This window comes from Gossypium hirsutum, chromosome D08 (assembly GCF_007990345.1).
Source record: "Gossypium hirsutum isolate 1008001.06 chromosome D08, Gossypium_hirsutum_v2.1, whole genome shotgun sequence".
Lineage (NCBI taxonomy): Eukaryota > Viridiplantae > Streptophyta > Magnoliopsida > Malvales > Malvaceae > Gossypium > Gossypium hirsutum.
The window spans coordinates 59,284,847-59,299,164 of NC_053444.1; the positions used below are offsets into that span (position 1 = coordinate 59,284,847).

General features: G+C 35.1%; 1 protein-coding gene across 1 annotated transcript; it reads right to left on the minus strand.

Moving 5' to 3' along the window:
* Positions 1 to 12,767: 12,767 nt before the first annotated feature.
* Positions 12,768 to 13,545, minus strand: LOC107931290 (21 kDa protein). The gene has a single exon (XM_041098611.1). It carries the CDS (start codon positions 13,371 to 13,373, stop codon positions 12,867 to 12,869), a length of 507 nt encoding a protein of 168 aa, XP_040954545.1. The 5' UTR covers positions 13,374 to 13,545; the 3' UTR covers positions 12,768 to 12,866.
* Positions 13,546 to 14,318: the final 773 nt, after the last annotated feature.

A 14,318-nucleotide genomic window follows, 5' to 3' on the forward strand; every position in this document is an offset into this window, starting at 1 on the left:
GAATGGTCCAGCTTGAGTGGCTCCTATAACTTTCTCTTATTTTCTAGTTTTCGCTTATTTTTCGCTTCTTTTGCTCCCAAATGCTCTCCTAGGTATAAAAACATGAATTTAAATTATTAGGAGTATAAAATTTACCATTAACATCGAATAATCACCTAAAAACTCATTAAGAATAAGACTAAAACTTGTTACTTTTGACATCTATCAATATAATTTGCATGCCATAGGATTGGAAGAGTTCAGGGTTTTTCGACTACGTGTGAAGAAGTGTTGGGCATCCAATTTGTCAGTTTTATTGGCTAGCACAAGGTACAATTCTTTTCTATGGTTTATCCGTCAGACACTAGGTGCCAAACTTTGTGTGTTGGTTGGATCCAAATATCTGTGTCCGATTCCAAGTCATGTTAATAGGAGAAGTAAACTGTAGACTCGAGATAATGACTTGATATGGTAATGATTGGAAAATGGAAATGCTATTGAATAGCAAATGTGATAGAATAGAATGAAATATGGAATAAAATGTGAATTGGAAATTAAAGTAGTGAATGGATATGTATTTACTGAATGATGTTTAATTAAGCATGAAATGAATTGAACAATGATTGAGATAATATTGCATAGCATCATTTATTTTAACTTAAGCATATAAATATATTGTATTTTAATTCTATGTTCGAATTATAGAAATACCATTGAGTTATACTCAGTGTACAGTTTTATTTTCTATGCGTAGGTTAGGTACTTATCTGTTCAATAGTCTACTCAGTATTTAACAACCATTCCAAACCCCACTGTCGGTGGAATGTTCTTTTGATCTTGGCATGCTCTTAGGATGTTATATATATGTAATGCTTGTAACACCCTAAAAATTTTATTGTTGGCTGTAAAATTTTATTGTAATTAAGTCTCTATATTTGTGGTTAAGTTAATCATTTATGTGTTTGAGGTCAAGGGTTTGAGTCGCTCTTTTGAAAGATCCTGCTATTTTATTTTGACTGAATCCCTATCCCAGATCTATCAACTTAATTTTAATTCTGTGTAAATTTGTGTCAAGAATGAGCCTGTTGGTTCGATGGTTAAGCTTCTGTATTCTATCTGGTCTTGTGTTCGAGTCGCGGTACGTGTGATGAGAAATATTTTATTAACCATCAGAATTTTTGTTATTGATTTTAGTAAAACGTTAGTTACGTTGCTCTTTTTTTTTCTTTCTTCCTTATTCTTTTCATTTTCTCTGTTTCTAATTTTCTTTTTCCTTCTGTTTGGCTTTGATAAGTTACAATTGTGTGTGGTTAGGGGATCACGCTATCTGTCGCGTCGATTGGAATGTAATGGAGTAAGTTTTGTCGTCATTCATTTCTATTCCACAAAATTTCTGTTGGTTTTGTTCACGTGTTCAAATTGGATATTTTTCTGTTGTTGCACTTGAATTCTTTGTTAAGTGATAGTTGGTTTTCTTTTAGGCATAGATACCAAAGGTAGAGTCCTCCTACGCATTAAGATACTAGATTACATACTACATGTTGTGCTTGTTAAATTCTGGGTTGCTTGGAAAGATTTCTAAACTAAGATTCAAAAGTTATGTTTTGAGTGATTTTCGATGTAACTCTCCAGATTTGGCTTGGTCGTCTAGGTCAGGTATGGGTGTTACATTTAGTGGTATCAGAGCCAGGTTTACAACACCCAGGCTGTGTTTTGGGCTCCTATTTTTGTGTTAAGAAAAAAAAGATATTTAAAAGCAAACAAGCTATCTGAGTCATTCTAGAACCGAATTTCATAAAAGACTGAGTCTCTGACACTAAACCTATAAGTGTTATTATGATTTGTTGAGGCACTGTAATGATTGAACTATTGTCTGGTTAAGTGTGGAGGAGTTTAAGCACAGTCATCCTCTATGGGTAGTATGCCTAATTTGGATACTAATAAGACTGTTGGTACTCCTACTACTGAGACGGGGTCTTAGACTCTAACAGCTAGAGATGACGCACTGTGTCAAGCTATGACTCGAGCATTAGAAAGGGTCGCTGAGACTTATTCTGGATCTGAAGGCTGAAGGTTAATTATTGAGTGACTATGGTCAAAAAATTTTAAGTTATTTAGAGGCATGATTAGAGTTGCCCCTATTGTGGCTGAGTATTGGTTAGAGGCCACTGAGTGTATTATGATTGATATTGATTGCACTCCCGTTCAAAAATTGAAGGATGTTGTATCTCTACTCCGGGATAATGCCTATCAGTGGTGGTTGATTGTAGAGCAAGGTGCTATGCTCAGACAGGTTAATTAGGACTACTTTAAGAATAGCTTCCATAGTAGGTATGTAGGGACGAGTTACGTGGAGGCTCACCGAAGTGAATTTATGAGTCTAGTGTAGAGTGAGAGATCCATAGCCGAGTGTGAGGCTAAATTTTTTAGATTGAGCAGGTATGCTCGTGCTTTGGTAGCATCTGATTACGATAAATGTGTGAGGTTCGAAGAAGGCTTGTGTTATGATCTGCGAGTTCTGATAGCTCTTTAGAGGAGAAGGTATTTCAGCCTTGGTTGATAAGACTAAGATAGCGGAGGAAGTGAAATGCGATGAGTGCGAGAGGTGAGATCGAGAGAGAAGTTATTGTAAAGTTAGAGAGATTAGGGTTCTTCTAGTTTTAGACAGTGTCCTAAAATATAGTTTAGGTATGACGGGCCTCCAAGGATCGATGCACCAGCTGCAGCGACTGAGATTCAACTTTGTAGTAACTGTGGGAGGCGCCATCCGGGCAAGTGCTGGAGGAAATTTGGAGCTTACCTTCGCTGTGGATCGATGGAGTTTTGTGTTCGAGATTGTCCTCGTCGACTAGTTCAGGTACCTATTGCGACATGGAATCTAGCTCTAGGTCTCGTTTAGCCTCTGAGAGTAGCTTAACAACCACCTAGGGGCCGTGGGATGGTCATGGGTGGTAACAGTTCTGGTAGGGGTCAAAGAACACTAGGTAAAGGTGCGGGTCAGACTGAGGCACAATAGCCTGTACTGATCTATGCAGTAAGATGCCGTAAGGACAGAGATGATGCCAAAGTTATAGCAAGTACGTTCTTTATTCATTCTGTTTCATATTTTACTTTGATTGATATTAGATCTACTCACTCATACATAGCTACTATTGTTTCTATAAACCTCAATATATGTATTAAGAATATTACTTGGGAGTTTTCTATGATTAGTCCTCTAGGTCAAACGGTTCGAGTTGATAAGGTATATAGACAGGTTTCACTAGAGACTCAGGGTGTGGTATTTTTGGCTAACTTAATGGAGTTGCCTTTTGGTGAGTTTGATCTGATTCTGGGAATTGATTGGCTCGTAAAACATCGAGTTAGTCTAGACTATGCCTATAAGAAAGTTATTCTGAGAAATGATGAAAATAGTGAGATTGTTATGATTAGTGAGCGTTGAGATTACCTGTCCAACATAACCTCCGCCCTTGTAGCTGAGAAGCTAGTTCGGAAAGGTAGCGAGGCATACCTTGCTTTTGTGTCTGATTCTATACCTGCATAACTTTCTATAAAGGATATTCATACTGTTAGGGACTTTCCAGATGTATTTTCTAGGGAATTTTCAAGAGTACCTCCAGATAGGGAAGTTGAGTTCGGTATTGATCTATTACATGGTACTGCTTCTGTGTCCATTGCACCCTATCGCATGGTACCGAAAGAACTTGCGGAGCTAAAAGCTCAGCTCCAAGAACTTCTCGATTGAGGGGAGCACCGGTATTCTTTATTAAAAAGAAATATGGTATGATGAGAATGTGTATAGATTACCGTCAGCTAAACAAGTTGACAATAAAGAATAAGTATCCGCTACCGAGGATCGACGATTTATTCGATCAATTCCGTAGAGCATCTATTTTCTCTAAGATTGACCTCTATTTTGGTACCACCAGTTCAAAGCTAAAGAGACTAATGTGTACAAGATTGTCTTCAAGACTCGTTAAGGACATTATGAGTTATTGGTTATGTCGTTTAGTTTGACGAATTCCTTAGTTGTATTCATGGATTTAATGAATTGAGTATTTCAGTCATATCTAGATTAGTTTTTTATAGTTTTATTGATGACATCTTGATTTGTTCTAAGACTGAGATTGAGCACGACGAGCATCTTCGTATAATTCTGCAAGCACTCCGAGAAAAACAACTATATGCTAATTTTAGCAAGTATGAGTTTTGGTTGCAGAAAGTTTCTTTTCTGGGGCATGTTATGACTGCCGAAGGGATTTAGGTTGATCCCAAGAAAATTAATATAGTGGTCGAGTGGAAACAACTGAAGAATGTGTCTGAACTTTGTAGCTTTCTAGGTCTAACAGGTTATTATCAGAGGTTTGTTGAAGGATTTCCTCTGATAGGAGACTAAGCTATTATGTAAGAACACCCCGTTTGTGTGGTCTGGTAAGCAGCAAGTTTCGAAAAGATCAAGTCAATTTTGACACAAGCTCTTATTTTAATTTAGCCCAAATTGGGTCGGGAGTTTGTGGTTTAGAGTGATACATCACACATCGATCTGGGATGTGTTCGGATGTAGAATGATAAAGTTGTAGCTTATACGTCTCGACAACTTAAGACGCAGAAGGACAACTTCCTACATAGGATCTGGAGCTAGTTGTAGTCGTGTTTGCTCTAAAAATTTGGAGGCACAACGTGTATGGTGAGAGGTGTATCATTTACACCGACCACAAGAGCCTCAAATATTTGTTAACTCAAAAGGTGTTAAATCTTAGGCAACAGAGATAGGTTGAATTGCTTAACGATTATGATTGCATAATAGAGTTTCATCCCGGCAAAGCCAATGTAGTGGCCAATGCTTTCAGCCATAGAGTAATGTCAGATCTGAGAGTGATGTTTGCTTGCTTAAGTTTGATTGATGATGGAAGTCTTCTAGCTAAATTGCAAGTTAAACCAAGTTGGGTTGATCAAATTCGTGATAAATAGCTAAGTGATGAGTCTTTAGTTTGGTGCCTGCGTCATATTGGCTTAGTGAAACTTTTGATTTTAGTTTGAACAGCGACGAATTTTTGGTTTCAGGGGTCGAATTTGTATGCCTAATGACAAATAATTGAGGTGATCGATTCTACAGGAGACTCATAGTAGCCCTTATGCTATACATCCTACTGGAAATAAAATGTATCGGGACCTCCGAGAACTATACTGGTGGCTTGGTCTAAAATGGGAAGTGGCTACCTTTGTATCTCATTGTCTGGCGTGTCTAAAGTTTAAGGTAGAGCATCAATTTCCTTCTGGGTTGCTTCAGCCAATTAAGATTCCTCTATGGAAGTGGGAGCGTGTAATGATGGACTTTGTTATTGGATTGCTTTGAAAACCCACTAAGAAATATACGGTTTGGGTTATCGTTGATCAATTGACCAAGTTGGCTCATTTTCTTCCTATCAAGATAGGTTACTCATTGTAGAAGCTTGTTAAACTGTATGTTTTTGAAATCGTTAGACTACATGGAGTTCTAGTCTCAATTATTTCATACAGAGATCCGCGTTTTACTTTTCAGTTGTCAAAAAACTTCACGAGGCACTAGGCACTCGATTAGATTTCAGTACAGTGTATCACCCTCAGACAAATGGACAGTCTAAATGGGTTATTCAGATTCTAAAAGATATGCTTCAGGGTTGTGTGATTGACTTCCGGGGCAGTTAGAAGGATTATTTACCGTTGGCTGAATTTGCATACAACACCAACTTCCAATCTAGTATTCAAATGGCACCTTATGAGGCTCTGTATGGTCATAAGTGATGTACTCCTTTGTGTTGGACTGAGTCAGGTAAATTTCGGGCTTTAGGTCCCGAGCTAGTTTATGCAACCGAGAATAGTGTGAAATTGATCCGAGATCGACTTAAGACTACTTCTAACCGATAGAAACCTTATACAAATTTAAGGAGAAAAGATATCGAGTTTTCTATAGGTGATCGGGTGTTTTTGAAAGTGTCTCCGTGGAGGAAGTGTCTTCGTGGAAAAATGTTCTCCGGTTTAGACGTAAAGGCAAGTTGAGCCAGAGGTTCATTTGACCTTACCGCATTTTAAAACGAGTTAGACTTGTTACTCATAAGCTAGAATTACCTCCTGAGTTGGATTGAATTCAAAATGTGTTCCATGTCTCGATGTTGAAGCAGTATCGGTCTGATCTGTCACACATCGTTCCTGTTTAAGAAATCGAGCTTCGACTGGATCTGACTTTTTAAAAGGAGCCTGTTGGGGTTTTAGACCGAGAAGTCAATGTATTGAGGAATAAACTGTCCCTCTGGTTAAGGTATTGTGGCAAAATCACGACGCCGAGAAAGCCGCTTGGGAACCTAAAGATTCCATTTGTCAGCAATATCCTTATTTGTTTGACTCAGGTTATTTCGAAGACAAAATTTCTTTTAGGGGCAGAGAGTTGTAACGCCCCAAAATATTGATTGTTTGCTATATAATTTTGTCATAATTATATCTATGGTTAAGTGCTTTGTTTATGTGTTTGAGGTCAAGGGTTCAAGTCACTTGTTTGAAAAATCGTACTATTTTATTTTGACTGAATCCCTATCCCTGATCTATTGAATTAAGTTTAATTTTGTGTAAATTTATGTCAAGAATGAGTTTGCTGGTTTGATGGTTAAGCTTTTATATTCTATCTGGTCCTGTGTTCGAGTCATAGCACGTGCGATAAGAAATATTTTCTGACCGTCATGATTTTGGTTATTCGTTTTAGTAAAACATTTGTTACATTCCCATTTCTTTTTCATTTTTCTTCTTCTTCCTTATTCTTTTCATTTTCTTTGTTTCTAATTTTCTTTTTCCTTCCATTTGGCTTTGATAAGTTGCAACTGTATGTGATTGGGGGTTGATGATGTCTGTCGTGTCAATTGGAACATCATTCCTTTCTATTCCGCAAAATGTCTATTGGTTCTGTTCACGTGTTCAAATTGGATAATTTATTGTTGTTGTATTTGAATTCTTTGTTAAGTGATCGATGGTTTTCTTTTAGGCATAGATACCTAAGGTAGAGTTCTCTCGCGCTTTAATTCGAGTTAACTCATTTGATTCTTTGGTAAGTGTTAGTTTTCATTAGAAGTTTCATGTTGAGGTTTTCGACTTAGTTTGTTAAGTGTGGAACTATGTGAAAATTTTCAATTAAGTCGTTTAATTGGACATTGCATGGTCATTTTAGGTTACGGGACTTCTCTGCGTTATTTCATCGTCAAAAATACAATAAGTGCATTCTGAAAACCTAACTTTTTGTAAAATTCAAACACCGAAAAACATAGCTTCGATGCTACATGGTCGTGTGGCAGACCGTGTAACTCACTGTTCACAAATTAGGGACACACGGACTAGAGACACGGGTGTGTGTCTAGACTATGTATGGATATGTTTTGTGCAGGGTCCACATTGGCTAAGGACACGAGCGTGTGTTCAGGCCATGTAACACACTGTTTATACACTAGAACAACATGGGCCAAGGACACGGGCGTGTGTCTACGCCATGTAACATACTATTTGTACATTAAGACCACACGGGCAAGTGACACAGGCGTGTGTCCTCACATGGCCGTGTAGAACCACACAGCCCAGTTATTCAGGCCATGTGAAACCATACAGGCGTATGGACCAATATTTGGAATTTTTCCCTCGGGCCACAAGCATTGCTTGACGCGACTATAAGCCTTTTATTGGGTCCGTATGAACTAAATTAAATTGTATAACCTGTTAATCAGTGATCTGAGACTGAGTACTGAAAATCTGCATAATAGTTAATGATATTGATTTATTTTGTATGAGTATAAACTTTATTTGAATGGTTGTATAGGCCTCTGTAATTGCTATTATTGAAATTTGCATCTGCATTGGGTGGGAAATTGAGCAAATGATGAAGTAGTCTATTATGAGATAGTGGCTAAATCATTGGTATCTGTATTCTGATTCGGCAACCAATCTGCAATTATCAGAACGTGTCTTACCAACACTATGTGGTGTGCAGGGTTGGATAGGTATTCAATACCCTGTATGGTGTGTTGGGTCGATTGAAGATGGTGTGTAGTGGGCGGGGATAGAAAAATTACTTCCATTCTGATATGCTTTGTATCTAAGAATAATCTAGCTTACTGTTTGTCCGAACTATTTTGATCTGTTAAACTGAATGATTCAACTTTTGGGTCTATTTTCGTTCGGAACTCGAATTCGGGACTTTACTGATTCTAACCTAAATCTATTTGAACATATAGTTATTTCATAAAAGGATCATTAATTCAATTCTTCTGTCGACTGAATTATAGGTAAGCCATCGACTTGATCGAGTTGGTGGATCGGGAACTCGGTCGTACTACTTTTTAGCTTTATTATTATTACTATCATTGACTCGTTTCCAATAGTTTCAAGACATATGATGTTCAAGATACTAGATTACGTACTACGTGTTGTGCTTGTTAAATTCTGGGTTGCTTGGAAAGATTTCTAAACTAAGATTCGAAAGTTATGTTTTGAGTGATTTTCGATGTAACTCTTCAGATTTAGCTTTGTCGCCTAGGTCAGGTATGGGGTGTTACAGTGCTCATTTTGTGTCTTGATGGTATTTGAGTTTCTAAGTTTATAAGTATTGTGTATATTTGTGTGGTTGATAGGAATGATCATTTTGAAAATGTTTTGTTAAAGTAATTTGGTGATATACATGATGATTAAACAGTTGAGTTGTTATGCTAGATGAGTTTTTGGTTAATGCACAGTTGTGGGAATAATAGTTAATATCTGGTTTGATCTCAATAGATGATAATGCTTTGGTGTATGCTTTATAAATGAAATTAAATGCTTAGTTGTTCATGTTGAGGTACCTTAATGGCTTAATGACTGATTATTTAGGTTGGTTGATCTTAAGGATATATATTTGGTTTAGATTTTGACGTATTGAATTGAGTTGTACATGGATAACATGTTTAGATGATGATTTGCATGTCTTTATTGATGTTTAGGTATTTTATTTGAATTTAGGAAAGTTTTTAGCATAAGTGCATATTTTAAAAAGTAGTTTTTACCATTTCGGAACTCAAGCATCAATATTTTTACATTTGGCATTGATACTTAACCAAATGAACAGTTTTAAAACAAAGAAAAATGCCAAAATGATATTGATTTTTATTTGAGTATCGATACTTTTTCATATAATATCGATACCATAAAGTAAATATTGACACCCTTGTTTTGCCAAGAAAACAAAATTGAATTTTGGTATCAATTTTTGAAAAGGTATCGATTTTGTAACAATACTAACTATGGATTTCAATATTAACCTTTAAACTTTGAAATTTCTCACTTCAATCTTTTTTCATGCTTAAATGTCTCAATTAGGTGCATGCATATTTCAAATTTTCAGTATGTTTGATTGTATGTGATTTGATGATTAGGAATTGAGATTTTGTTTTGTAAAGTGTATATATATAATAATTTGTTAAAATTTGTCATAACATCTTATTATTCAGGTCCGACGATCGTGTCGAGTAAGGGGTGTTACAAAACTTTTAATTTACTGAAATAAATTGCAACACTCATAGTCTTGATTGGCTCACAACAACTAATATCTATTTTTATTTGTTGAAAACATGGATCGTTGAAAATGAAAAAACATTCATGTAAATCATCCCACAAAGTTTTCACATTATCATAATTGGAAAGCATCGATCTTACCTCCTAGTCGATAGTATTGAGATTCTCGGACACAAGCATACAATGGATGGTAACCCGATCATCCTTCAAGCAAGAGGGAGCAAGATTTGTAATGGTACCATCAAGAAATCCAAATCTGGACCGAGAAGACAAAGCAACACGAATAACATAAGCCCAATCATCGAAATTGTTGAGCTTTAATCGAATAGGAGTAATAAAGTCATTGGGTCAATCTTGAGGACCCAAGAAAAATGGAGAGCTAGGTTCAATTTTAGGTGGTGGTGGAGAAGTCTTGCCGCCAACAATTTAGAATGATGAAAGAAAAAAATTATATCGAAAACCTTGCTCATATGCCATGACAAGAATAATGTAATCTCTTGAATTTTATTGATAGACCTTAAGGGTGTATATATATCTATACAGTAGTAGTTACGTAAGAATTAAATTACTAAAAGATAATATCGCATAATAATATCCTAAGACTTCTCAATTCCCACTTTCTAATGGTGGGGATAACCCACGAATTGGATACAATCCCCTACATGAACCCTCCACCGCGCACAACTTTTCGAAATAGGACACGGCAGTTGCCTGTAACTTAACTTCATTATAGCACTGCCTATTATCCGTAGTTTTAGCATCAACTGAATGTAGCTCGACTATGGAAAATTTCGTGTTATAATCTACATCAATTATCCAATTTCATTTCGACTTCTGTTGTCAAAGTAGCTCCTCATAATCCAACATAGTCTCCAACTCAATTCTCAGTTTATTTCAAGCCGGATAAGGTTCTTATTCTGGTATTTCTCTAAAGCTAATTGAACTCATTTTAGCCAACCCACAAGTTGCTTTTTCTTGCCGGTTATGTTCCCATACACTTCTCTATCCCATAATCTTGCTACATTCATAAATTCCTGCACTGTATCAAATAGAACGACCACTAAATAGACCAATTAGTCTCAACAAGGGAATGAAAATTCTCATGCACTAACCAACTTGTAATGAATCAAAAGGCAAAGTCGCACATTGATTCTCAGGTCGATTACTCCAAACGAAAAGCGGGAGATGGTCCGAATTAACGCTGCATGTGAATGGCTGTAGTTTCAGGAAATCTAGCTTCCCACTGAAAATTGCTCAATGCCCGATCCAACCGTGTCAAAATCGTTTCAAGATTCCATGTGAGCTGTGGTCCCTCAAATCCCAGATCCTTTTAAGTTATTATCAAACACAAAGGATTAGAATAGCTCGTAAATGATAGGTAGCTTCGTCGACCCCTTTTCTTTCGTTCATTAGACAACAATATTGCATTGAAGTCACCCGTCAATAGCCACGGGTGGGATATGGTTGATGTCACTACATTCAATTCTGCAAATAATCTTTTCCGTTTCACCTTCCGTGGGGTCCCATACACCGTAGTAAGAAAAAAAAACTGATCTTTACCTATAGCTGAAACCTTCATATGAATTAACTGAGAATGGTTCCAGATTATTTCTATACTGATCGAGGGTTTCCATGATACCCATAGACCATCTGAGAACCATTTCACCTAAACCTGATGAGAGAATTGTAATCTCACCTTTTCAATGACTTTATCTGCCTTTTGTCCACTTATTCTCGTTTCCAATAAAATATAACGATGTCTGCCTTACATTCTCTGATGTATTCCTTCAAAATATGGAAGCACAGATGTTTTTTTTGCACATTTACAGTTCCAAATAAAAATTCTAGAATCCATAAATAAAGAAAATGAACCAAAAAAAATCTTAACGTAAGGTATACGTGACATGTCACGTGCCGCTGCCTACTTGCTTCATCAGTCATGTCATCATTTTAGTAGTAAAAATTAATAGAATTTTTAAAGGAAAAACATGTATACTCTTTGATCTAACGTATAAGGTTAATTTATCCTTTTTTTTTTTGTAAAGATGGCAAAATATAATCCGACTCCTAACATAAAAACCTCGATAATACTTTTACCCCTTGTTATGATAGGATAGGATGGATTCACTTTGTTTAAATATTCACTTTATTTGGACTTCTCTTTTCATCATCAACAACCAATCTTGCTAATGCTTTGAAGCGAGACCCTCTTAGAATTATTAAAAAGGTTAGTATTTTGTAAATTATTAGTATTTTTTTATTTTACATGTGTCTCTTTTTTAAAATATTTATTTTTTTATTATTTTATTATATTTTTATAGAACATTTGTCAACCCTTCAATCATGTTTGTAAAGTCTAAAAACTCCACTAATAATGTGCCAAAATATAAACATCTATCAAACATATAAACTACGTTCAAATATTACAAAAATGTTTAATCTAAAATTGAAAAATTATAAAAGTAGACATAAAAATATAAAAATATATATGAACTCTAAAAATATACGAAATAGTTAAACATTTTTAAGCCAAAAATTAGAGGAAAAAAATGTCAACAAATTCTTCATCCAATAATCATCATCATGGCTTTTGACCACAAAAGTTTTCATTAAAGGAAAATGACCCTTAGGGTCTGTTTGATTGACAGAATTGATTTTCCGAAAAATCATTTCCAACTTTTTCAGCGTTTGATTGGCGGAAAATATTTTTCATTTGGAAAATGAACCCCAAAACAAGGGAAAATAGGTTACATTTTAGGGAAAACGTCTTACCCTTTCAATTTCCGTAAGAATTTTCCATGCTCTCCTCTCTATCGCCTCCTTTATTCCTTCCTTCATTTTCGGTAGAAAATTGCTTCTGTTTATCGATTTTCCAGTAACTTTTTTTTAATTATTCAATACTTGTTTTTTTAACACAATTACAAATGATTTATTTGATAGTCGTTTTTTTCAATTTATAACGATTAATATTGTAGCTTAATAATTGAGTATTATTATCAATAAATCATTGCAATATATGTAAAAATAATTTAAAATATAAAAATTTATTAATATATATTAATATATGTAAAAATAACTTTTTCGAAAAATATTTTCAGGAAATCTGCCAAACAACAGAAAATATTTTACACAGATTCAATCAAACACCAAAAAATATTTTCCAGTAAATCATTTTACAAAAAAGTAAAACATTTTCCAGAAATCATTTTACGGAAAACATTTTACTGGCAATCAAACAGACCCTTAACTAATTAAGACTTACTGTTAGTGACTGACAAAAGCCAAGGCAATACTTATCAGATGTGCAACTTTCACAATTTGTCTCCTCAGGTAGTTTTGAGATTCCCGTTGATGTACTTTCCAGAGAAGCCGTCCATGCAAGTGTCCTCATCAGTCAAAGCAGCGTTCACCCATGTTTGTATATCACTCATTCGAAGCTGAAAGCTTTTACCTCCACCAGAACCCATTTCATCACAAGCTCGTTTCAGCTCATCCACTGAGTCCTTTAACTCTTCCACGCAATCACGGATAGCTGCAATCTCTTTAGGCTTTAGGCCGTGGCTTTTGGAGAGTTTTACGATGACCGTTGAAACAGAACGCGTTGTATTAAGCGAGACAGAAAGCGCAGTCCGGGCCAACAATTTGGGGCTAGCTTGGATTTCGGATGCATAGCCTGAGAATGTGGTCATACACAGGCCAGGGTCGGTCGTTGTACCGCATGAGGTCCTGATGAACTCGGTCCCGATGTTCGTTTGAGTTCCAAGGGGTTTCCTAACTGCTAAACTCGAGTTTAGCAGAGTTGCCAAGTGAATGAGGATAAGAAGAGCTGCCATTGATATTGAGAAGTATGAGCTTCCAATTTCCTCAAATTCTCTGCAGAAGCTAGCTTGGTTGTTTTTGGTGACTCCATGGACGAGAAGGATCTCTAACTTTATAAACACCAACGACGACAGTGGATCTAGAAGATGGAGCTCAATTATTAGATTATCAAGTACTTGATTGAAGTTCATCGTTTTTTTAATGTATATTTGTATTATTAAATAGTTAGTTTCAAGATCTGCCATATGTATCTTAAATAAGCTTGATTTCAGTTTTCCCGAAATTCGACAGATCATTTTTGTTAAAACTATTATTATACGAAATTAATTAATAATTTTGTCAGTGTTTCTGTTTTTTAGATATATTTGTCGGCCAACGTTTCAATTAGTGATCTCGGGAGATGATCAAATTATGCTAAAACAAAAATTTATGATTATTCAATTAATTGCGTTTCTCTTTTTAATTTAATTAAAAATTATAAAATAATTTTTAATTAATTACGTTTTTATTTTAATTTCATTAATAATTATGATAAAAATATATTCTAACTGTTATAAAATTGACATAATAAAAAATTTAGTTTTTAAAATATTACAATTAACAATTTAATAATATTGTAACAATCTAATCATTGAATTTGTTAAAATATTTGCACTTGTAATGCATGTAGAATTATGAATAGATTTGATATCTCTATTATATCAGTTTAAAATATTTTTCATATTAATATATATTTAACGGTTAAATTTTTCTCATAAAATGAATGCAGTAAAACCTCGATAAATCAATATTCTATAAATTAATAATCTCAGTTAAATAATAATTTTTTGATCCCGACTTGGGCCAAGGGGATAAAATAATAACCTCGCTAAACGCATAATATAATAATTTTTAGAAAAATCCTTAAAGGCCCAATGAAAATATAAAATAATAATTTATTAAATATACTGAAAATTTTA